Source organism: Oncorhynchus mykiss, chromosome 17 (genome assembly GCF_057628025.1).
Source record: "Oncorhynchus mykiss isolate SJ-2025 chromosome 17, ASM5762802v1, whole genome shotgun sequence".
In the NCBI taxonomy this organism is placed as follows: Eukaryota; Metazoa; Chordata; class Actinopteri; order Salmoniformes; family Salmonidae; genus Oncorhynchus; species Oncorhynchus mykiss.
Genome location: NC_143038.1, coordinates 28,153,277 through 28,179,838, shown reverse-complemented (window position 1 = coordinate 28,179,838; position 26,562 = coordinate 28,153,277). Strand labels below are relative to the sequence as shown.

At 41.6% G+C, this 26,562-nt stretch overlaps 1 protein-coding gene across 5 annotated transcripts; it reads left to right on the top strand.

Annotated features, from left to right (window-relative positions):
* cfap100 (cilia and flagella associated protein 100) lies at window positions 1-26,557 on the top strand. Of its 5 annotated transcripts, none has more exons than XM_021568550.3 (16): window positions 1-139; window positions 757-783; window positions 2,476-2,550; window positions 4,404-4,501; window positions 4,782-4,974; window positions 18,753-18,820; window positions 19,296-19,459; window positions 19,559-19,639; window positions 21,037-21,233; window positions 21,460-21,556; window positions 21,712-21,754; window positions 22,939-23,093; window positions 24,531-24,666; window positions 24,924-25,126; window positions 25,395-25,488; window positions 25,971-26,557. In XM_021568550.3, exons 1-16 carry the CDS (start codon window positions 88-90, stop codon window positions 26,082-26,084), a joined length of 1,797 nt encoding a protein of 598 aa, XP_021424225.3. In that variant the 5' UTR covers window positions 1-87; the 3' UTR covers window positions 26,085-26,557. The 5 variants fall into 5 exon arrangements, with proteins under 5 accessions (XP_021424225.3, XP_021424226.3, XP_021424224.3 ...); XM_021568549.3 differs by having other exon boundaries at window positions 9-139; window positions 21,037-21,239; XM_090205170.1 differs by having other exon boundaries at window positions 39-139; window positions 3,834-4,501; window positions 21,037-21,239.
* The last annotated feature ends 5 nt before the right edge of the window (window positions 26,558-26,562 follow it).

The window sequence follows — 26,562 nt, the reverse complement described above, 5'->3', positions numbered from 1 at the left end:
AACAATAATGTTACCACGGCAACAGAACGCAAACTCAGGACAATCGAGTTCCGAAGAAAAAGGGTAGAACTCTCTCAAGATGCTCATATGACAAAGTGTTTCAGCAGAATATACCGTAAAGGGATTAATCTAATTGAAGGTAAGAAAAGATATTCAAAACAAAACCGTATTTTACTCTGACATAATATTAGATAAAGTTGGTTGTAAAATATTTTGTATGTTACAACAAGCCACTTTGGCTCCATTTTTAGATTTTTGGGCGACATTGTTGATAAACTTTTGGAAACATAAATAATAAGAATAATTTATAACATTTGTGAATCGCTTCTCATTATTCAGAATCATCTCAAAGTGCAATAAAATTAAAACCAAATAGAAAACAAATTGACAGGGCAACTGACACAAAGAACACAGCTGACGCTATAAAGGACAAGGATACCAAGGAGAACAGCTATTAACATAAATCCTTCCTATTAAAGAGAAAGGTCTTTTGGCCCGTTTTAAAATAAACATTATTGTAACATTCTCTTGATGAAAACAACTAGGCAAAACTATAGACATGTCTTACACAGTTAGAATGTGGACAGAAAATAGCCTTTGATGTTACTCACCATTTAGAGAATTCACTTGTTACTACATTCACCATTGTGATTCGATTGACTTATATTTGACATGCAATGTGTGAAAAAACCTGTCCCCTATTTATCAGTCTTAGCAACCCTAATTGTGGTAATTTGCATTCACTTTCTACTGTAGGGATGCTGTCACCAACATCAAGGCAGAGTAAGTATCAGTCATATAAGTCTTCATCTTGACACGCTGATACTGTACAATGGCTTTTACTAAACACATAGGGGAGAGTGGAGTAAATTGAGCCATTTTTTACTTTCAACATTACCCCGTCAAGGGATATATACTATTCTTTCTAACAAAGACATCTACATATATTTCAGGATGTTGTGTATCCCTGGAAATAACCAGAATTGGGACAGGGTAGGTTGAGCCAAAGGACAGGGTAGGTTGAGCCATGGGACGGGGTAGGTTGAGCCATGGGACAGGGTAAGTTGAGCCATGGGACAGGGTAGGTTGAGCCATGGGACAGGGTAGGTTGAGCCATGGGACAGGGTAGATTGAGCCATGGGACAGGGTAGGTTGAGCCATGGGACAGGGTAGGTTGAACTATGGGACAGGGTAGGTTGAGCCATGGGACAGGGTAGGTTGAGCTATGGGACAGGGTAGGTTGAGCCATGGGACAGGGTAGGTTGAGCCATGGGACAGGGTAGGTTGAGCCATGGGACAGGGTAGGTTGAGCCATGGGACAGGGTAGGTTGAGCCAGGGGACAGGGTAGGTTGAGCCATGGGACAGGGTAGGTTGAGCCATGGGACAGGGTAGGTTGAGCCATGGGACAGGGTAGGTTGAGCCATGGGACAGGGTAGGTTGAACTATGGGACAGGGTAGGTTGAGCCATGGGACAGGGTAGGTTGAGCCATGGGACAGGGTAGGTTGAGCCATGGGACAGGGTAGGTTGAACTATGGGACAGGGTAGGTTGAGCCATGGGACAGGGTAGGTTGAGCTATGGGACAGGGTAGGTTGAGCCATGGGACAGGGTAGGTTGAGCCATGGGACAGGGTAGGTTGAGCCTTGGGACAGGGTAGGTTGAGCCGCCCGCACATTTTTGTACTGAATGAAATATTACCACTACCTTTTAAAAACTATGTCTATATTTGTTTCCCAAACACAATTCAACACAATCACAATCACTTTTTTGTATTTTAATAATTTTAAGCATCTTTTAACACAGGCTTAATACCTAACAAACACTGTACTTAAAAACAACAACACTTTTAACATAGGCCAGGCCCGGTTGTTACCTCATATCCCAGCAATAATGCCTTGCGTTACACCTGGGAAGAAAACACTTCAATTTGCTCAACTTGCCATTGGCTCAACAATTGGGTCAACTTACCCCAAGGCAAACATTTTGACTATATTAGCTCACACAGCTACAAGGATGCACTTTCATGCTAGGTTTAGGACCTCATTTTGAAGCTTATAGAGAACCCAACTGATGTCTAGAGAAATCTTAAAATTATCTACTTTGGTTTAGATACAAGCACCATGAAACCTCTTATTAACATAGTACATACATTTTACTTAGTGAAAATCAGTTTTATGGACCTAACTTGCTTACCATGTTTTCAATGTAGTTTCTTCCTTCACAGATTCCATGAAATTATAACCTCTTCCTAAACATTTGGTCAAACAATTAATTTTGTGTATGGTTTCTTAGAAACAAGGATGGCTCAACTCCTTTTGCTCAAGTTACCCCACTCTCCCATGGTGAATAAGACAAGTTTTGTGAAGGCTCGCCATGCAAGACTAGGCTACTTTACACATCATAAACCTACTGTTTCTACTGGGTGTGAATTCTAGTTTTGATTTTCTATATTTTTTATGCGATTCTATTCGACAGGAGGACCAAACATGCTGTCAGGTCCCATGATAGTGGCCCAGTCGGCGAGTGCCACCAAGTCAGTGATATCTACAGGTAGTAGCTATTGTACATATCATCTAACTAACTGCTAAGCATTACTTGTAATATTGATGATGAGTCACTTTGAGGTTACCCCTAGAATGATTCTGTCATAAAATAGACTTGGAAGAAGTAATGGAAAAATCCTGTTCCAATTCCATGTCGTTCATCTCACTTAGTTATTTGACTTTTATGACATCCCTCTAATCCCACTTCATTCCAGTCTAGGGTTAACCTGTTATAAACTACTGTAGATAAAATAATTAAATAAAAACTGTATAAAAAATGTAATCAACAGTTCAATAAACTGGTTCTGAAATGTATGACACCATCCTAGATGCACAAAGACAGTAAAATAGTAGGACGGGAGAGTGGGGTACATTGATTTTTTTTTTTACATTCAGCATCACTCTGCCAAGGAAGATATAGTATTGTTTCTAACAAAGACGTCTACATATAGTTCAGGATGTTGTATATCCGTGGAAATACTCAGAATTCATGTAAACTTTACAGTTTTAAAAACATAGCCGTTTATGGGGAAAGTTGAGCAGCGGGACAGAGTCAGTTAAGTCGCCTAAAAATTCCTGTACTGAATGAAATATTACCACTATCTTTTTAAAACCATCTTTATTTCCCAAATACAATTAAACACAATCACAATCACTTTTTTTGTCTTTTAATAATTTTAAGGGTCTTTTAACACAGGCTTAACAAAACAAACACTTTGTATTAAAAAAACAACACTTTTAACATAGGCCAGGACCTGTTGTTACGTCATATCCCAGCGATAATGCCTTCCATTACACCTGGGAATAAAACACTTAAATTCGCTCATTTTGTCATTGGCTCAATTTACCCCAAGGCAAACATTTAAACTATATTAGCCCACACAGCTACAAGGATGCACTTCCATGCTAGGTTTAGGACCACCTATTGAAGCTTATAGAGACTCCAACTGATGTATTGAACAATCTTAAAATTATATACAGTACTTTGGTTTAGATCCTATCATTATGAAACCTGTAACACAATAAATTAAATTGACTTGGTGAAAAACAGTTTTATGTACCTAACTTGCATACTTTTTCTATATGGTTTCTTCCTTCACAAACTCCATAAAATTATGAGCTCTTCCTAAATATTTGGACAAATTATTTCTCGTAAACGAATGCTTCCTAGCCGAAACAGTTCGGAAGAGTTTGTGTATTTATTATGATGACATTTTGTGACGTTTTTTTTCCTTTGGACTTCAGTGACTGTTTTTTCAGCTATTCAGACACACAACATTTTTCCTGCAGGCGAGCCAAAGTTCGGAGCCGAAGTCTACGCCCCTTAGTCGGCGATTGGTCAACAGTAGGGATTCTTCAATTAAGTCTTTGTTATCATTCAACGAGAGACGACTTATTTTCATGTACATTTTTTCATTACGCATTACTTCACCAAACATCTTAGTTAGATGTGAAATTGCGCAAATAAGATTTAGGCAAAAACTTCTTGGATTCATTCTGAATATTTTGAGGAAGTGTATACTGGCTACGGCATTTCAAAATGGACAAACAGTACTATTGCTGCTTTTTAGAATTTTCAAGCAAAGGTCTTTTAATGGAGTATGGGAGCACACTCATTCGGTTTGGCTAGCCGAGTTCGGCTAGGCGCCAACTGAACTGAAGCATGCTGACGCCTTTACTCCTTTGGCTCAACTTACCCCACTCTCCCCTACTAGTTTATTCTTGGTATTGTGTTGGTGCAACATGCATGCTGTTTTTGAGAGGTCAATTTACTGGTACTGGTTTAAATGCAAGCCACAGTTGTCTATGGGCTACTCTTCTTCTGACATTTGTACCTGTTTTTTATTGCTATGTGTGAAGATGTATGTAAACAGATGCCTGGGGCGAACCCTTTTAAAGTGCTTGACAACAGCGACATATTTCTGATCAAGAACAAGGAAAAGGAGCGCAGGAAACTGGTGTGTATGTGTGTGTGCACGTGTGTGTGACAATAATTAATTATTATAGATTAAATACAATTGTTGACAATGCAACTTTGGCCAGGAATCAATCAATCTGGCATTGTGTTTTTTAAAGGCAATTTCCGATTGAGCCTACATATGCAGTGTTTTCCGTGAATGGGATCTCCAAAATCATGTTTTATTCAATGCATTACACATATAGTTACTGTTTAGTTACCTCTGTCCAACTGGTATCTGTCCAACATCATGTCAAATAATGCACCTATTTTCTTTCCAGGAGCTGCAGAGCCAGTTGAGTTTGCGGGTCCATGAGAAGGTGACCTATGCGGGCCGTATGAAGGCCAAGCAGGGTGACCTCCTCAGGGAGCTGAGAGAGGGTCTGGAGGAGGACACAGCCCAGCCAGGAGGGGAGGAGAGCAGCCTGGCCCAGCAACAAAACACCCCTGCCTGGAGGGTGGCCATGATCAAAGGTGCACACACACCAACACACACCATGTTGCCTCACCATAATTGACATGTTATGACACACACTTTAGGTCCATACACACACATACTGTATAGTCTAGGCCTAAACACAAAGGCCTTAGGCTTACACTGGAGTCATTGACACAACTGAAATAATTATTATGGTCAATCCAGTGCACTGAAAATACAGACTGCAAAACAATACTTTTTATTTGCCTCTGCCTTTATACCTAACCTCAGGCCCATCTTTTGACAATGCCATGCTATTTCAAGTTGGTGGTACAGATGAAAGATCTTAACTTGGGCCTAGATTCAATCAAATCAAGTGTTAACCGGCGATAGCAGACACCCGCGTAGCAGATGTTTTGGCAGTGTCAGAGGTGAAACTGCAGTTGGAGCCATCAAATCGGTGAGCAGCTGCTCTTGCGATCATTGTCACGAAGCCACGCCCGCCCCACTCTTGTTAGAAGTTCAGAGCGAGAAAGTATAGCCTATATAGAAATAATTACACTCAACAAAAAAAAAATCGTTAAACAAAATAATGAGGATTTTCCATCATCCTAATCTCACGTTGTAGTGTTCAAACTTGTAAACAAGGCTGCATGGGATTTCTGTTATTGTGACTCCTCTGCATGGGATTTATGTTAATGTGACTCCTCTGCATAAGATTTCTGATAATGTGACTCCTCTGCATGATATTTCTGTTAATGTGACTCCTCTGCATGGGATTTATGTTAATGTGACTCCTCTGCATGATATATCTGTTAATGTGACTCCTTTGCATGGGATTTCTGTTTAATGTGACTTGTGCAGCCAATGGCAATATCCGTTTTAGGTATGCCGGGAGCCACTTGTGGATTTGACAGCTCTAACACAGTTCCACCTCCGACACCACCAAAACAACCGCTGTGTGGAACAGAGTCCATGATCAACCTTTTCCCTACTGCGTCAAAATGAGCAGTTCTCTTTCTCTCCATGCGGGGGCAGTTGAGTCATTGGGATCAGGGCTTGCTATCAAAATCATCCTCTCTCTCGCTCAAATGCTAGGCCTAGGTCCTATTACTGCAACATTCAGCCATACACATCAACAACCGTCGTTTTATATAGCTTGTTTTAATAATCTGGTCTCCACTAGGCTATGACATACAGGTGTCAAGTGTATCTGAAATGCAGCTGTACAGTAGGCTACACCTAAACTATGGCCTACTGTAGCCTGTCAAAACTAATTGCCCGCATAGGCCTATAATATCAGCTGTAAAGACAAGATGAAATTGAGAATAATGAGGTAGCCTACGGAATGGAGCACAATGGCGCGTGAAAGCCCATGATTATTTTTTTAGCTCTACAGTATATGTTATCGAAAAAGAGGACAGCTTAGGAGTTCTAGCGAACCTAATGTTGCCAATCAACTGTCAAAATGTTGCTCAATTGTGGTCTGGGGTGGTCTAGTGGTTAGGGCAGCTTCTTTCAGCGTGCACATGTAGGCTTACTGTGTTGGCATGGGTTTGATTCTGGCCCATACCCTTCTGGCACAAATAACTCAATCTCCCCATTGACTTGATTTAGTAACACATTTCAGATATTTTACCCCGATCTTGATAAGAAATTACCATACCAGACACTTTTATAGACAGTTGTATTTAGCAGATATCATAAATAGGAAACTAATAAAATGAGAACAGTAGGCTACACCAACATTAGTTTCCAGTCATACAAAGTGTCAGGTAAATTGCCACAGTAGATTTGCCGTGGTAAGTGAGGAAATACTTTATTTCAATTGTATGGAATGCTTGTCAAATACAGTAGATCAATCGCACTTAGTCTGTTCAAAACATTGACAGTACCAACCAGAGGGCGAACATATCTTGAAGACTTTGGTTGCAAGCAGGACTAATACTTACTACTAGTAACGATGACATCTGATAGGGAATGGTAATGAGGTGACCAATAATGGTTGCAATTTAGATCAGCTGTGCAGATGAATTTAGAATTTAAAGATGGTTTATTGAGACATCTAGTGCCATCAATGTTTGCAATTGTCACGACTTCTGCCGAATTCGGTCCCTCTCCTTGTTCAGGCGGCTTTCGGCGGTCGACGTCACCGGCTTTCTAGCCATCACCGATCCACTTTTCATTTTGTTTTGTCTTTGTTTTACACACCTGGTTTCAATTCCCCAATTACATGTTCAATATTTAACCCTCTGTTTTCCCCATGGTTTTTGTGCGTGATTGTTTTATGTATGTTCGGTCCGTTATTGTGGGCTCGGTATTACGACATGTTATTTGGAATATTTGAGTAAAGTTACTTGTGTTACCATCTTTGCTGTCCTGCACCTGACTCCTCTGCACCAGCTACACCCAGACCATTACAGCAATAGGCCCCTTGTTATTTGATTATATTCCAATAATACATTCTGTAGGCTACCCATTAGCCATCCATTGTCACATAATGAAAAGGTGTAAAAACGTAAATAGGCTACTGTTTGTGTTTCCCTGACTGAGTTGATGAGCTGATTTGAGCCATCAGTTGATTGACAACCTGTTGAACAGCTGATTTCACCACCCCCACTCCTGCAATTTGCGCCAAGCCTGTCTCTTTAATCATGCAACAATGATTCGGTCATTATCATTCAAGAATCTGGCACTTTGCCACACCCATGTGTTAATGTATTTTAAATGTCCTATTATAAGGCCTAGCCTAGATCGTCATTATACCGTATTATCATTATTTTATACAAGCCTATTATTATTCTTTCTTAAATATAAGTCTCACTCCTGTCATAATTGTTTTGCTTTTATTGAAGAGATAAACGAGTGTTGGAAATACAGGGAAGATAGGGGAGAGGGAGTCAAAGGACAGTGGGCCGGATTCAATCCCATGCCAGCTCTGTAGCCACTGGACCACACAAGCGCTGAGGCCACAAATCATTTATTCTGCCTATTGCTTGCTTGAATATACGCCCCAGCGGACCTGCAGTCTAAAAAAAAGGTGGTACCAGGCAGTGATACAGCCCGACAGGATTCTCTCGATTGTGTATCTGTAAAAGTTTGTGAGGGTTTTAGGTAACAAGCCACATTTCTTCAGCCTCCTGATGTTGAAGAGGCGCTGTTGCGTCTTCTTCACCACATTGCCTGTGTGGGTGGACCATTTCAGTTTGTCCGTGATGTGTACAGCGAGGAACTTAACACTTTCCACCTTCTCCACTATTGTCCTTTCGATGTGGATAGGGATGTGCTCCCTCTACTGTTTCCTGAAATCCACAATCATCTCCTTTGTTTTTTTGACGTTGAGTGAGAGGTTATTTCCCTGACACCACACTCCGAGGGCCCTCACCTCCTCCCTGTAGGCTGTGTTGTCGTTGTTGGTAATCAAGCCTACCACTGTAGTGTCGTCTACAAACTTGATTATTGAGTTGGAGGCGTGCATGGCCACACAGTCATAGATGAACAGCAAGTACAGGAGAGGGCTGAGAATGCACCCTTGTGGGGCCCCAGTGTTGAGGATCAGCTGGGTGGAGATGTTGTTTCCTACCTTTACCACATGGGGGCGGTCGGTCAGAAAGTCCAGGACCCAGTTGCACAGAGCGGGGTCGAGACCCAGGGTCTCAAGCTTAATGATGAGTTTGGAGGGTACTATGGTATTGAATGCTGAGCTGTAACCAATGAGCAGCATTAGAGGTATTCCTCTTGTCCAGATGGGATAGGGCAGTGTGCAGTGTGATGGCGATTGTGTCGTCTGTGGACCTATTGGGGCGGTAAGCAAATTGGAGTGGGTCTAGGATATCAGGTAGGGTGGAGGTGATATGATCATTGACTAGTGAACAGCAATAGTCATTTAGCTCAGTTACCTTAGCTTTCTTGGGATCAGGAACAATGGTGGCCATCTTGAAGCATGTGGGGACAGCAGACTGGGATAGGGATTGATTGAATATGTCTCTATCCCAGTCTGCTGCCCCCCACAAGACTGATGGAACAGATCAGAACGTTAACCTTTTTTTTTCTTTTTTTTCCATTTTGTTTTTACTTCTCCACCTACCCCCTATCTCCAGAGGACAAATATATATATATATATATATATATATATATATATATATATATATATATATATATATATATATATATATATATATATATATATATATATATATATATATAAATATATATATTTTAATATATATATTTTAAAGCTTTTCTGCTACACATACACACATTTTATATATACATTTTACATATACAGTACCTTTTGCATACACATTTTGCATACATGGTACTTTTACTTTGATATAAATCAGTCACATAAAAATAAAAACATGACCAAATATAATCTCTTTAACCCCAACCCTCAGCCACTCTCAGCCCATCCCACCTATCACCATAGACCACCCTCGTTTGGTTTCCATGTGCCACATATTTTTCAATTGTGCTGTTTTACATAATTTTTTAAAACCTTTCTAATCGTATGGTATCCACAGATTGTGAGCTAAAGATAAAAACTTTTCCTACGAGTATTATTATATTATTTATTGACTGACTATGGCTTTCCATATCGCCCAACACTGCTATTTGTAAGGTTAATTATAAGTGTATGTTGTGATTTTTTTAACCATTCCTGAACCTGTGACCAGAAACAAGCTACATAGGGGCAATACCAGAATAAATGATCTATTGATTCTGTCTCTTCGCAGCAAAATCTACAGAGCTGAGATTGTTATGCCCCATATACAGTGCCTTGCGAAAGTATTCGGCCCCCTTGAACTTTTCGACCTTTTGCCACATTTCAGGCTTCAAACATAAAGATATAAAACTGTATTTTTTTGTGAAGAATCAAAAACAAGTGGGACACAATCATGAAGTGGAACGACATTTATTGGATATTTCAAACTTTTTTAACAAATCAAAAACTGAAAAATTGGGCGTGCAAAATTATTCAGCCCCTTTACTTTCAGTGCAGCAAACTTTCTCCAGAAGTTCAGTGAGGATCTCTGAATGATCCAATGTTGACCTAAATGACTAATGAGGATAAATACAATCCACCTGTGTGTAATCAAGTCTCCGTATAAATGCACCTGCACTGTGATAGTCTCAGAGGTCCGTTAAAAGCGCAGAGAGCATCATGAAGAACAAGGAACACACCAGGCAGGTCCGAGATACTGTTGTGAAGAAGTTTAAAGCCGGATTTGGATACAAAAAGATTTCCCAAGCTTTAAACATCCCAAGGAGCACTGTGCAAGCGATAATATTGAAATGGAAGGAGTATCAGACCACTGCAAATCTACCAAGACCTGGCTGTCCCTCTAAACTTTCAGCTCATACAAGGAGAAGACTGATCAGAGATGCAGCCAAGAGGCCCATGATCACTCTGGATGAACTGCAGAGATCTACAGCTGAGGTGGGAGACTCTGTCCATAGAACAACAATCAGTCGTATATTGCACAAATCTGGCCTTTATGGAAGAGTGGCAAGAAGAAAGCCATTTCTTAAAGATATCCATAAAAAGTGTTGTTTAAAGTTTGCCACAAGCCACCTGGGAGACACACCAAACATGTGGAAGAAGGTGCTCTGGTCAGATGAAACCAAAATTGAACTTTTTTGCAACAATGCAAGACGTTATGTTTGGCGTAAAAGCAACACAGCTGAACACACCATCCCCACTGTCAAACATGGTGGTGGCAGCATCATGGTTTGGGCCTGCTTTTCTTCAGCAGGGACAGGGAAGATGGTTAAAATTGATGGGAAGATGGATGGAGACAAATATAGGACCATTCTGGAAGAAAACCTGATGGAGTCTGCAAAAGACCTGAGACTGGGACGAAGATTTGTCTTCCAACAAGACAATGATCCAAAACATAAAGCAAAATCTACAATGGAATGGTTCAAAAATAAACATATCCAGGTGTTAGAATGGCCAAGTCAAAGTCCAGACCTGAATCCAATCGAGAATCTGTGGAAAGAACTGAAAACTGCTGTTCACAAATGCTCTCCATCCAACCTCACTGAGCTTGAGCTGTTTTGCAAGGTGGAATGGGAAAAAATGTCAGTTTCTCGATGTGCAAAACTGATAGAGACATACCCCAAGCGACTTACAGCTGTAATCGCAGCAAAAGGTGGCGCTACAAAGTATTAACTTAAGGGGGCTGAATAATTTTGCACGCCCAATTTGTCAGTTTTTGATTTGTTAAAAAAGTTTGAAATATCCAATAAATGTCGTTCCACTTCATGATTGTGTCCCACTTGTTGTTGATTCTTCACAAAAAAATACAGTTTTATATCTTTATGTTTGAAGCCTGAAATGTGGCAAAAGGTCGCAAAGTTCAAGGGGTCCGAATACTTTCGCAAGGCACTGTATATAGAATTCTTAGAATGTTGCTAAAAAATATTTTTTTCACATTATCAGCACAGCAATGCAAACATGGTAATACGCGTCAATGTGCTGGCACCACACATGCCAGCAGTTTCATATGACAGAGATGGAAAACAATCAGAATGAGGGGAGATCTATTTCAGTAGGCTTAGCCTATTAAATCACTGTCCTGTACAAATCAATGAATCATCATCATCACGTGTTCTCTCCCAATATGCATAGCCTAATGATGGATACCATCCTATATTTAAGAGTAATCCCCCCCGCCCCTGCCCCTTTTTTTGCACGCTGTCGGGACCACCATTGGACTGGCATAAATTGCACAAATTTCTAGTTGGGCCATGGTGTGGGGGATAGGGTTGAATATTTTCCGGTATTTTACAAATGTTCCATCCCGAGAGTAAAACATTTTTCTCCTGGGTAACGCAGTATTTCCCGCCAAAACCGGAAGTGTCATTCAAAAGCATTTCATGTCTGGATTTGATTAGAGCTTTGATTAAAAATTCAAGCCTGATGCTACCTGAGCCTGATGCAGATACATTAAATACATTTAAAAGCCCTACATTAAAGACATTTCATGGCCAAATTATTTTGTCATTATCCAATACATACAGTGCATTCGGAAAGTATTCAGACCCCTTAACTTTTTCCACATTTAGTTTCGTTACAACCTTATTCTAAAATGGATTAAATCGCCCCCCCCCCCTCATCAATCTACACACAATACCCCATAACGACCAAGCAAAAACAGGTTTTTAGAAATGTTTGCTAAAAAAGTAATCAGACCATTTACTCAGTACTTTACTGAAGGACCTTTGGCAGCGATTACAGTCTTCTTGGGTATGACGGAACAAGCTTGACACACCTGTATTTGGGGAGTTTCTCCCGATATTCTCTGCAGATCCTCCCAAGCCCTGCCAGGTTGTATGGGGAGCGTCACCGCACAGCTATTTTCAGGTCTCTCCAGAGATGTTCGATCAGGTTAAAGTCTGGCTCTGGCAGGGCCACTCAAGGACACTCAGAGACTTGTCCCGAAGCCACTCCTGCATTGTCTTGGCTGTGTGGTTAGGGTCGTTGTCCTGTTGGAAGGTGAATCTTTCCCCAGTCTGAGGTCTTGAGCAGGTTTTCATCAAGGATCTCTCTTTACTTTGCTCCGTTCATCTTTCCCTCAATCCTGACTAGTCTCTCAGTCCCTGTCCCTGACAAACATCCCCAAGGCGTGATGCTGCCACCACCATGCTTTACCGTAGTAATGGTGCCAGGTTTCCTTCAGACGTGATGCTTGGCATTCAGGCCAAAGAGTTCCGTCTTGGTTTCATCAGACCAGATAATCTTTTTTCTCCTGTTCTGAGAGTCCTTTAGGTGCCTTTTGGCAAACTTCAAGAGGGCTATCATGTGCCTTTTACTGAGGAGTGGCTTCCGTCTGGCCACTCTACCATTAAGGCCTAATTGGTGGAGTAGTAATAGTCCGGTGGCTCTACGGAAAATTCCTTCGACCTCATTCCTTCGACCCCATGGCTTGGTTTCTTCTCTGATGTGCCCTGTCAACTGTGGAACCTTAAATAAACAGGTGTGTGCCTTTCCAAATGATGTCCAATCAATTGAATGCACCACAGGTGCTCCAATCAAGTTGTAGAAACATGTCAAGGATGATGAATGGAAACAGGATGCACCTGAGCTCAATTTCGAGTCTCATACCAAAGTTTCTGAATACTTATGTAAATAAGGTATTTCTGTTTTTTATTTGTAATAAATTTGCAAACATTTCCAAAACCCTGTTTTTGCTTTGTCATAATAGGGTATTGTGTGTAGATTGATGAGGGAAAAACATTATATAATACATTTTAAAATAAGTCTGTAAAGTAACAAAATGTGGAAAAAGTCAAGGGGTCTGAATACCTGTTTGACCAGATGCAATGCTATTTCACAGTAAACAAATTGACAACAGACTTTCAACACGCTTATAGGGAAGGACACTCAACAAGCACAGCACCTACACAAATGACAAATGACTGATGATTGGCTGAGAGAAATTGATGAAAAAATTATTGTTGGGGCTGTCTTGTTAGACTTAAGTGCAGCTTTTGACATTATCGATCATAGTCTGCTGCTGGAAAACATATGTTTTATGGCTTTAAACCCCCTGCTATAATGTGGATAAAGAGTTACTTGTCTAACAGAACACAGAGGGTATTCTTTAATGGAAGCCTCTCAAACATAATCTAGGTTGAATCAGGAATTCCCCAGGGCAGCTGTTTATGCCTTGCTTTTATTTTTTACTAACTGACTTTGAGTAAAGCCAGAGTGTCTATGTATGCGGATGACTCAACACTATTAAAAAAGAGTAGCAGTTCGTTTCAGAGTGAGTGACAAGGAATAAGTTAGCCATAAATATTTCCAAAACTAAAAGCATTGTGTTTGGAACAAAACATTCACTTAACCCTAAACCTCAACTAAATATTGTAATAAATAATGTGGAAATTGCTCAAGTTGAGATGCTTTGAGTTACCCTGGATTGTAAACTGCCATGGTCAAAACATATTGATACAACAGTAGCTAAGATGGGGAGAAGTCTGTCCATGATAGAGCACTGCTCTGCCTTCTTAACAACACTATCAACAAGGCAGGTCCTACAGGCCCTAGTTTTGTCGCACCTTGACTACTGTTCAGTCGTGTAGTCAGGTGCCACCAAAAAGGACTTAGGAAAATTGTAATTGGCTCAGAATAGGGCAGCATGGCTGGCCCTTGGATGTACACAGAGACCTAATATTAATAATATGCATGTCAATCTCTCCTGGCTCAAAGTGGAGGAGAGATCGACTTCATCACTAATTGTATTTATGAAAGGTTGAATGCATGTTGAATGCACTGAGCTGACTGTCTAAACTACTGGCACACAGCTTGGACACCCATGCATACCCCAGAGGCATGTCTTCTGGAAGAGGCCTCTTCACAGTCCCCAAGTCCAGAACAGACTATGGAAGGCACACAGTACAACATAGAGCCATGACTACATGGAACTCTATTCCATATCAAGTAAATGATGAAAGCAGAACAATTTGATTTAAAAAACAGATAAAAAAAACACCTTATGGAACAGTAGGCTCATCCATATATATATATTTCATAATTTTCCCCCTAATGTTATTAGCCTACCTCCTCTTTCTCTCTCTATTGTTGCTTCATTCCCTCCTCGCTTTCAACAGGTAAAGGAAACAAGTTTTATTGTCCTTATCTTCATCATTCTAATGACATCCTTGAATAATATAGGACTAGAATTAGATGCAGAAGTATTTCACTTCTCTTCATGAAGATTGAATGGTTATGGGTCTGAATAAATAACTCCTTTGCTCTTCTTTAAAACTACCTGTGAGGACTAGGGCTATATATATCAATCTATATTGAACAGAAATATAAACGCAACATGCAACAATTTCAAAGTTTTTAAGGAAATCAGTCAATTGAAATACATTCATTAGGACCTAATTTATGGATTCCACATGACTGGGAATACGGATGTGCATCTGTTGGTCACAAATGCCTTAAAAAAAGGTAGGGGCGTGGATCATAAAACCACTCAGTGTCTGGTGTGACCACTATTTACCTCATGTAGCAAGACATCTCCTTCACATAGAGTTGATCAGGCTGTTGATTGTGGCCTGTGGAATGTTGTTACACTCCTCTTCAATGGCTGTGCGAAGTTGCTGGATATTGGTGTGAACTGGAACGCGGTGTCATACACGTCGATCCAGAGCATCCCAAATATGCTCAATGGGTGACATGTCTGAAGTATGCAGCTCATGGAAGAACTGGGACATTTTCAGCTTCAAGGAATTGTGTACAGATCCTTGCGACATGGGGCCGCCATGATGGTGGCGGATGAATGGCACCACAATGGGCCTCAGGATCTCATCATGGTATATCTGTGCATTCAAATTGCTGTTGATAAAATGCAAGTGTGTTCGTTGTCCGTAGCTTCTGCCTGCCCATTCCATAACCCAAACGGCACGATGGGGCACTCTGTTCACAACGTTGACATCAGCAAACCACTAGCCCACACAATGCCATACTGCCCGGTACTGCCATACTGCCCATCCGTGAAGAGAACACTTCTCCAGCGTGCCAGTGGCCATCGAAGGTGAGCATTTGCCAATTGAAATTGGTTACGACGGCGAACTGCAGTCAGATCAAGTCCCTGGTGAGGCCGACGAGCACGCAGATGAGCTTCCCTGAGGCCGTTTCCTACAGTTTGTGCAGATATTATTCGGGTGTGTAATCCCGAAGCCGGATGTGGAGGTCCTGGGAAAGCGTGGTTACAAGTGGTCTACGGTTGTGAGGCCTGTTGGACATACTACCAAATTCTCTAAAACAACGTTGGAGGCAGCTTATGGTAGAGAAATTAACATAAAATTCTCTGACAACAGCTCTGGTCGACATTACTGCAGTCAGCTTGCCAATTGCACCCTCCCTCAAAACTTAAAACATCTGTGGCATTGTATTGTGTGACAAAACTGCACATTTTCGAGTGGCCTTTTATTGTCCCCAGCACAAGGTGCACCTGTATAATGATCATGCTGTTTAATCAGCTTCTTGATATGCCACATCTGTCAGGAGGATGTGTGCACAACATTTGAGAGATTTACGATTTTTGTGTGTATGAAACATTTCTGGGATCTGTTATTTCAGCTCATGAAACATGGGACCAACACTTTACATGTTGCATTTATATATTTGTTCAGTATAGAACAGGAGTATCTATTTTGGATGCAATTTGAATGGAGTTGATGGAGAAAGTGCTCGCACGTTCACTGATTTAAAGCAACGATATTCAAGTGCTAGGCTGTTGTAAAACTCTGCATCTGCATTTAAAAAAAAATATCTTTACAATAAAAACATTTGGTGGCCCCTGAAAGCCAGATGGAGATGGGTAAATTAGATGTGCATTCAGGCTTTATTTTACTGTAGGTACTATAGACTATGCTGCAGCAAATGCAGGCCTACCTGTTCCGAGAATAAAAGTTATGGTAGGTCTACATGCATTGTGAACTGCGCTCCATTCTGAGATGGGCTGTCTGTCCCCACCCTGAGCGTTGATGATTTATCATGCAGGCGCCGTAGAGAAACCAGATTTAGACATTGCATACATTGGCAAGAAAAAGTATGTGAACCCTTGGAATTACCTGGATTCCTGCATAAATTGGTCATACCATTTGATCTGATCTTCATCTATGTCACAACACTAGACAAACACTGTCTGCTTAAGCTAATAACACACAAACAATTATAGATGTTCATGTCTTTATTGAACACACCGTGTAAACATTCACAGTGTAGGGTGGAGAAAGTATGTGAACCCTTTAATAACTGGTTGAACCTCCTTTGGCAGCAATACACTCAACCAAACGTTTTCTATAGTTGCGGATCAGACCTGCACAACGGTCAGGAGGAATTTTTAACCATTTATCTTTACAAAACTGTTTCAGTTCAGCAATATTCTTAGGATGTTTGGTGTGAACCGCTCTCAAGGTCATGCCACAGCATTTTAAATCGGGTTGAGGGTCAGGACTCTGACTGGGCCACTCCAGAAGGCGCATTTTCTTCTTTGTTGATTTACTTCTGTGTTTTGGGTCGTTGTCTTGTTGCATCCCCCAACTTCTATTGAGCTTCAATTGGCAGACATATATCCTAACATTTTCCAGAAAAATGTCTTGATAAACTTGGGAATACATTTTTCCGTCGATGATAGCAAGCTGTCCAGGCCCTAAGGCAGCAAAGTAGCCGCAAACCATGATGCTCCCTCCACCACACTTTACAGTTGGGATTAGGTTTTGATGTTGGTGTGCTGTGCCTTTTTTTCTCCACACATAGTGTTGTGTGTTCCTTCCAAACAACTCAACTTTAGTTTAATCTGTCCACAGAATATTTTGCCAGAAGCGCTGTGGAACATCCAGGTGCTCTTTTGCAAACTTCAGACGTGCAGCAATGGTTATTTTTTTGACAGCAGTGGCTTCTTCTGTGGTGTCCTGCCATGAACACCATTCTTGTTTCGTGTTTTACATATCGTAGTCTCGTCAACAGAGATGTTAACATGTTCCAGAGATTTCTGTAAGTATTTAGCTGACACTCTAGGATTCTTCTTCACCTCATTGAGCATTCTGCACTGTGCTCTTGCAGTCATCTTTGCAGGACGGCCACTCCTAGGGAGAGTAGCAACAGTTTTGAACTTTCTCAATTTATAAACCATTTGTCTTATGGACATCAATGTTTTTAGAAATACTTTTGTAACCCTTTCCAGCCTTATGCAAGTCAACAATTCATAATCTTAGGTCTTCTGAGATCTCTTTTGTATCGAAGCATTGTTCACATCAGGCAATGGTTCTTGTGAATAGCAAACTCAAATTTTGTGAGTGTTTTTGTTGGGCAAGGGCAGCTCTAACCAACACCTCCAATCTCGTCTCATTGATTGGACTCCAGGTTAGCTGACTCCTGACTCCAATTAGCTTTTGGAAAGGTCATTAGCCTAGGGGTTCACATTCTTTTTCCAACCTACACTGTGAATTTTTTTATTATGTATTCAATATAGACAAGAAAAATACAATAATTTGTGGGTTATTAGTTTAAGCACACTGTGTTCATCTATTGTTGTGACTAAGATGAAGATCAGATCAAATTTGATAACTAATTTATGCAGAAATACAGGTAATTCCAAAGGGTTCACATACTTTTTCTTGCCGCTGTATAATTTAAAAGTTCCATTTCACGCCATGCTGTTTATAAAAATAATGAATTATAATTTACCGTTTTCACACAGTTATTTTTCCCTGGAAAAGGGAGTGGTTTTGGGCGGTAAATCCCAGTAAATCTTGGTAACCGGCTTCCTGCCATTCAACCCTAGTTGGGTCATTCCAATGAGTTGGGTTCGGGGCTGTTGGAACTGAAGATGCTGTATTTATACCCAGCTTATGGTCGGTACGGTACTGCATTATATAGCCTACAAAGACTGCTAGCAGCTGCCCCCTGGCGCCAATTCTAAATATTCAGTATTCATTCACGTCCTCCTGCTGCAGGACTAATTTCCTCCTGTGATGAAATGGGTCAAATTAAGATCCGACATCTGTATACACTGTCCAACCAAATGCTTACTTGCAGGTTCCTTCTTGACAGTGCAAGAACAGTAAGAAATAATACAATATAAGATTGTGAACAAAAAGTAAATGACTCAGTAGAATAAACATTTTAGCAAAAGTATAATACAGGAAGGCACAATTTATAGTCCTATATTTACACGTGTATTGGGGAAAGGGGGATTGGGGGGCAAGTGTTTAAATTGTGCAGTATTTAGCAGTCTGTTATCAGCAGTTGTGATGTGTGTGTGGCATGAATGTATGTGTGTGTGTAACCAACCATACTGTTTCTCCCCAGATCGCAATATTGACAAAGAGAGCATGAATGAGTTTATCACCAAGAAAAGGGAGATGTTTCTGCTGGAGGTAAGAAGGGAATGAAGGTCCATTAAAACTGCCTGGGTGATCATGTTATGCTCTTTATGACAACTGGAATGTGTCCACAGATATTCGTTCTTTATACGATACAGAAATGCTTGATCATTGAATTAAAAGTAAATGTATTGTTATGTATTCATCGTCTTTAGTGGTTCCCACTAGTGAGGAGTAGCCTGTGTCCAGGTACAGTCAATACAAGCTTCTCCACCTCCCTCAAGTTGGTGGCATTTCCCACCTCTTGACATCTCCCTTCTTCCCGCCCTCAATATTTCTCTCTCCTGTCCATTCATCCATCCACCCATCCATCCATCCATCCATCCATCCATCCATCCATCCATCCATCCATCCATCCATCCATACATCCATCCTCCAACCCTGCCTGTCCCTTCTCATCCCTAATCCCCCATCTCTCTCTCTCTCTCCCCATCCCTATCTCCCTCATCTCTCTCCCCCTCTCTCCCAGTACTCCTTGGCTGTGAAGCGTGGAGAGATCGAGCAGTTGGAGAAAATGGCGACCGGCCAGGAGAGGAAGCTGATGCGCGCCGAGCGGTTCCTGGAAGACGACGCCATCATGTTCGACGAGTTCCTCAAAGAGAATGACAAGAACTCTGTGGAGGCCATCAAAGTGTAATAACTAACAATATGATTGCTATATGTACAATCTATCTTCCTCTTCTACTTTTCCTCTTCTACCTCTTCTACTTCTACTTCTACCATTTTGCACAGTGCTGAGTTAGAGACCAAAGTGAAACTGGAGAAGGTGACTGAGATCAAGAGGCTCACGACTAGGATGGTGACCATTAAGAGGTGGGTAGTACCCAGAGCATTACAGCTAGGATGACCATGGCCTCCCGCCTAAGTATAATATTGGAACTATTGGCGTAAATAAACTATAGTCAATGCTTGATGTACGTGAAAAAGTCATAAAGGTTACACATCATGTACACCACCGTTCAAAAGTTTGGGGTCACTTAGAAATGTACTTGTTTTTGAAAGAAAATGTAATGTTTTGTCCATTCAAATAACATAGAATTGATCAGAAATACAGTGTAGACATTGTTAATGTTGTAAATTACTTTTGTAGCTGGAAGCGGCTGATTTTGTATGGAATATCTACATAGGCGTACAGAAGCCCATTATCAGCAACCATCACTCATGTGTTCCAATGGCACGTTGTGTTAGCTAATCCAAGTTTATCATTTCAAAAGGCTAATTGATTATTAAAAAACCCTGTGAAGAGGCGACTCCGGGATGCTGGCCTTCTTGGTAGAGTTCCTCTGTCCAGTGTCTGTGTTCTTTTGCCCATCTTAATCTTTTATTTTTATTGGCCAGTCTAAGATATGGCTTTTTCTTTTCAACTCTGCCTAGAAGGCCAGCATCCTGGTGTCGGCTCTTCACTGTTGATGCTGAGACTGGTGTTTTGCGGGTACTATTTAATGACAGGCGACTGTTTCTCAAACTAGACACTCTAATGTACTTGTACTCTTGCTCAATTGTGCATCGGGGCCTCCCACTCCTCTTTCTATTCTGGTTAGAGCCAGTTTGCGCTGTTCTGTGAAGGGAGTAGTTCACAGCGTTGTACGAGAGCTTCAGTTTCTTGGCAATTTCTCGCATGGAATAGCTTTCATTTCTCAGAACAAGAATAGACTGATACATTTCAGAAGAAAGATCTTTGTTTCTGTACATTTTGAGCCTGTAATCGAACCCACAAATGCTGATGCTCCAGATACTCAACTCAGTACTCAAAAGTCTAAAGAAGGCCAGTTGTATTGATTCTTTAATCAGGACAACAGTTTTTAGCTGTGCTAGCATAATTGCAAAAGTGTTTTCTAATGATCAATTAGCCTTTTAAAATTATAAACTTGGATTACCTAACACAACGTGCCATTGGAACACAGGAGTGATGGTTGCTGATAATGGGCCTCTGTACATCTATGTAGATATTCCATTCGAAATCAGCCGTTTCCAGCTACAATAGTCATTTACAACATTAACAGTGTTTACACTGTATTTCTGATCAATTTTATGTTATTTTAATGGACAAGAAATGTGCTTTTCTTAAAAAAACAAGGACATTTCTAAGTGACCCCAAACTTTTGAAAGGAAGTGTATATCTCAAAGATGTGTGTGTGTGTGTGTGCGCGCGCGCGTGCGTGTGTTCATGCGTTTGTTTGTGTGCGTGCGTGCTTGCTCTTCTCCTGCAGTGACATCTCTAAGTTTGAGGACATCATAAAGGAGTACACCATGTACAAGGAGTTTCTCTTCAAGCTGTCCCCTCCAGAGTGGCAAGAGGCACAGAGGGCCAAGGGTAAGACCCCCAAAGCCAAGTCTACCACCAAGTCTGCCACCAAGGACAAGTCCAAAGAGAAAGACAAAGACGAGAGGGCCACTCCGAAAAGAGGTTCTAGTATGTCTTCTTTCTTAGTGTTTTGTTATGTATTGTTGCATAAACATTTGATGTAGTAGCCTGTAAAATGGTGACGGGCTGTTGCATTTGATGCTATTTTGTGTCTATACTAAAGCGCCCCTTTTTTAATCTCCGTTTTCTGTCTCTCCCTCTCCCTTACACACACGTACACACGTGCGCGCGTACACACACACACGCACGCACGCACACACACACACAGAGGTGGAAAGCAGGGCGTCCTTTGCGAGTCGGGAGCTGCCCCCTCTCCGGGATGCCAGAGCCCCCTCTAGACAGTCGATAGTCCAGAGTGACAAACCGTGAGTGTGTGTGTGTGTGTGTCACAAATCCCGAGTACAACATTGGGCCTCAGGGTATCTATGTGAGTCACCCATTGGCAGAAGTGGGTTTGAATATGACCGTGTTCTATGCTATAATTTTGGCACATCTTTGTGCTGAGTTCCTGTCTTTTCAGGAGTCCTGTGGCAGAACTGGAGACCGACAGCTCTGAATATGAGGTTAGTTTCAACTTTAGAAGGTAAGAATTACACTGGAGGATAACGGCATTCTGGAAAATGTGAAAATGTGAAAATTGAATAAATGAGACGTTTGAATAAAAAGTGAATACAGGCTGAATATGACTTAAAATGTCAAGGGACGATTTTCCGGACACAGATTAAGCTCAGGCCTAAAAAGTATGCTTAATGGATCAGTCTCGACTAAAATACCTATTCTCCAAGGGCGCGTTCAAGCAGATCACTTTTGACCTTCGTTGGTCGCTGCCTTCCAAAGTGTGTTGCATTAAGGGAATAAACATTTTCGACTTGCTTTGACTGCAGTCAACTGCAAGTTTCTGCAGTTGCTCTTCACCAACTTCATCCTACAGCCATAGCCTGGATTGTGGGAGGCTCTATTGTCAACCAATCATTAGGGTGTTTTTGTTTGCTCCACGCGAAAGTGACCAAACACGTGACCGAAACCGAAACCAACTTTGCCGCGATTCATGTATACAGTGGATATGTACAAATGAATGTGATATTTGGGGCTCTCAATCACTAATTGATAGTACAATGTACACACATATATTTACAGTTTGTGAGTGTGTAATATGGAGGTTGGAGACATTACAAAGAAAAGCTTGTACAAACAATGGCAACACTGCCATGTTGCACTGAGCCTTGCTGTTGAAAAACCATACCTGTTGTATTCGGGCGCATGTGACAAATTTGATTTGATTTGTGTCCGACTGTCGGCTGTCGCAGATGCACCTCCCCCGACTTCACTCCTCGAATTTCGTCTGCAGTTGGTTGCTTCAGCCTTACTACTTAAACAAGCCCCATGACTAGGATTGATCTGGGAAAAACAAGCAAAATCTGATTATGTTGAACTTCAACCCCACTAGTCCATCCAGGCAACCTAGCTTCCTGCTAAATTATATCTTTCCCTGTACATTTTTATAAACTTCTGCCTACTTTTCAATTTGCCCTGGATGAAGTCTATGGGAGAATCTCAATAGTGTTTCCTCGATTCTTCACGCCCACTCTCCTCGCCTCCTTCTCAAAACTCGCCCCTCTGACCTTCTAATCCAATGGGTTTTGAGAAGGAGGTGAGGAGAGATGACGCGATGAATCAAGGAAATGCTATTGAGATTCTCTGTATGTCCCTATGCTTATCTGTGTGTGGTGATTGTCACCCCCTGCAGGAACACCCAGAGCTGTATTTCACAGACCCCAGGCAACTTCTGGAGTTGCTTTCAGAGCTGGAGGAGCAGAACCTCTCTCTGATCCAGAACTCCAGGGAGACGGAGGAGGCCCTGGAGGTGTTCAGTAAGGTCATGGACCATACAAGAAAGAAGATGTAAGTAAGACCTGCTGGGGTTAGAGGTGAGGTAGATAGAGAGTGAAGTGAGTACTACAGATGGAAGTGAATGTAGAGATTCACACAGTGGCTCGGACCACTGGATTATGCCTCTCATTCCAGTTACACTGGTTTGGATTTCTCCCTGACCAATATGGCTGTCATTTTCACTCCATTCGGGAACTTTGAGGGTTTACGTCAAAGCCCTTCTGGTAATGTAATAGGATCTCCAGATAGAATATGAACAAAATGTTTAGAATTACAGGACATTAGCTGTAAAACGGCAAAATGTTCTCCCAGCCTCATGGCAAAATTTGTAGAATAGCAGGAAATTAGTTTTAAAATTCTAAATGATCTCAGCATCATTGCAAAATGTGTAAAATAGCATGAGATTAGCTATAAAACTGCACATGTTCCTCTCTGCTCCATGACAAAATGTGTAGAATTTCAGGAGATTAGCTTTTAAAATACAACATTCTCTCAGCCTTATTGCAAAATGGGCAGAATAGCAATATAATTCATATTAATAATTAATTGAATTTGTAAAGTGCTTTTCTCAGACCAGAGGCGAAAAGATAAATAATAATAATACAGAATTAATAAATGATAATAAAAACAATCCAAAACACATAACACAGACAACAATCAATGCTATATGCAGGTGTGGTCAGATCCGGAGGACATGAGAACAGAATTAGCAGAGGTCCTAGAAAGTTTTACTGAACTGCACGGTCAGCATGGTCTGAACAGCACGGTCTTGAGCTGTGCCTTAAATGAGGACAGAGACTCTGCAGTCCTAATAGTGTCTGGAAGTGCGTTCCACAGCCACAGAGCCGCGTAACTGAAAGCCCTGTCACCCATAGTTTATAGTCTGCTGAAGGGCTGCTGAAGGGAGATGGACCTGGAGGAGCAAAGGGTAGAATGAGGTCAGACAGGTACTTTGGTCCAGAGTTTTTCGTAGCTTGGTAGGTGTGAACCAGGATTTTGTAGTGGAGGTTGAACAGTGGAGGTTGAACAGCACTGGAGTGATGTACTCGCGGGGGAGGTGTGGGTGAGGACACGTGCAGCACAGTTTAGGATATAGCCTGTTTAGGCACTTGGCATATGCTCCAACAAAAATGGTAAATATGTGTAGAATAGCATGAGATTAGCTATAAAACTGCAAAAGTTTATCTCTGCCCCATGGCAATATGTGTAGAATTGTGTGAAATTTGCTTTAAAACAGCAACATTTTCTCTCTGCCTCATGGCAAAATGTTTAGAATAGCATGATATTAGCGATAAAAATTCCAAGTTATTGTAGAAAATAAATTATTTTGACTGACATTGACAAGTGCTAGGATGTTTTATGTCATGAGGTCCCTTCATAGTTCCTTTTCTCTCTTTCCTCGCCTGCATTCGTTTCTATGTGTTGCGCGGCTCCCCCCCCTCTCTGCAGGGAGCTGGAAACCGTCCAGCTGACCCAGCAGATAGACATCATGACCCACACCATCCAGAGGGAGAGGGACCGGGCTGCCGAGCTGGAGCTGAGGGCCCGCCTCTTCAACTTTGGGAAGTACAAATCCGCCGACCAGGTAGGATAGAGAAGACTGCCCTTGAGACAGTGATCTAAAGTCAGTTTAGAGTCTGTCCGTCCCTAATGGTCAATGTTCAGATTTGGGGAAGGTAAACAAATCCTAGATCTGTGCCTAATGACACTTCTACTCACAGTGGGAAATGGGACAGGTCACACTGACAGTTATGCAGAGGACATGCTAATGTCAGTAGTGAGCCAGTCATTGGCCTTAGATCATATAGATCTTTCTCTCTCACCTTTGTTCCTCCACTGTAGGAGTTTATGTTGGACTCCCTGGGCGCTAAGGTGGAGGAGGTGTACCGGAGCTGCGTGGGTGACACAGAGTCCAACCTGAGCACGCTGCAGATGCTGACGGTTATCGAGAGCCGCCTGGGTGAGCTGCTGGAGAACGTGGAGATGATCCCCAAGGAGCGACTGCTGATGGCCGAGAGGACCAAGGAGAAGGAAAGGAGGCTCAGGTAGGGGAGAGTTGGAACACAGCCTCGTAGGGCCATCATATAGGCTAGTCAGGTTGGCCCCATTCCAATTCAACCTACACGTCTTAAGGATCTAAGCTTTAGGCTTTGCCTGTTCAATGTGGTAGCTGGGTGCCAGAGCTGAGTTTCTTTCAGTTTAAAGCAAATCTCTGTGAAGTTGACAACTAGACTGGAGATTTAGCCGTTTAGATTAAATTAATTGACCCTTCTCCTCCTTTCCCGCCCATGATCCCTTGCTTCCTTTCCCTAGGCTGCGTGATGAGAAGATGCATCAGGCGAAGCAGCACCAGGAGGAGAGGCTGAAGAGGGCCCTGGAGAGAGCACAGGCAGACATCAAGAAAACAGTCAGTCACACAATCTGCCTCAACACCACACCATCACAATCCTACAGGCAAACGTTATGACCAAAGTTCCGCCAGAAAATCTGTGTGAAACATGACATCTTCATTAGACGCCGACAACCCAGATTACATTGCGTAACTAAGGGCTGGATTCAGTCTGTATCGCAGAAGATCCGCATGAAAAAATGTAAGGTCATTTCTGATTGAGCCGACATATACAGATTTTTACGGTGAATGCAGGAACATTACCTTTAAATTTAAATCGAGCTATGCCGTGGATCTTCTGCGATACTTCCACAATATGGATTGAATGCAGCCCTAAACTGCAAGTTTAGTTACCTGGGCGACTGTTCTATTATAATATATGGTAGAAATGGAGAATAAGCATAACGTTTGATAAATATCCAGAGTTCATGTCATATAATTAATTGTACTACAGAAACCATACCATTGTGTTCCCTTTATTTGACGATGCTTTTCTCCAGACTGGCAAGAAACTGATGGCCAGATCACAGCCCCCTGCCGGCAAGCTGAAGACCAGCCAGGTGTATGACATCTCAGACAAGGAGAAAGAAGAGCAGCTTTACTTCTTCACCTAAGGGGCAGAGTCAGTCACATTACTGACCAGAACTCATTCAATATGTTTTGGCCTATTGTGGGGCTGTGACTGACTCACTGTAAATGCTGACCAATAATTGGATATGACATGACAGGTATAAGACTTTTCAAATGTCTCCATTGGACGCTGGTGATGTCACATGATGGGATAGGTCCTACTTTTTCAGTGCTGGGTGGTTGTTTATATTGACTCAGTGGGGAGCATGTGGATTTTGTTTTGGTGGAGAGCTTTCTGGGGCAGGTGAACAGTACTCTCCCCACACATTTTATAGACTTGGATTATTTTGTGTTACCAGATTTACAATATTTTGCCATACCAGATTGTTTTCTTATGACATTTCTTATCCGTTATATTATTGATAATCTATTGTGCTTCTTTACCTTATATCTGAATAGCAGTTAGATGGACTGCATGCATGTGATGAACAAATTAATAAACATTTCACAATAAAAAGTTCT

What these genes read in the sequence shown, in the direction of transcription:
- cfap100 (XM_021568549.3), top strand. Translation starts at nt 88, where the DNA reads ATGACAAAGTGTTTCAGCAGAATATACCGTAAAGGGATTAATCTAATT. An exon ending in AAAAGGAGCGCAGGAAACTG is followed by an intron (nt 4,502 to 4,781) that starts GTGTGTATGTGT and finishes TTTTCTTTCCAG; the next exon opens with GAGCTGCAGAGCCAGTTGAG. An exon ending in GAGGGTGGCCATGATCAAAG is followed by an intron (nt 4,975 to 18,752) that starts GTGCACACACAC and finishes GTTTCTCCCCAG; the next exon opens with ATCGCAATATTGACAAAGAG.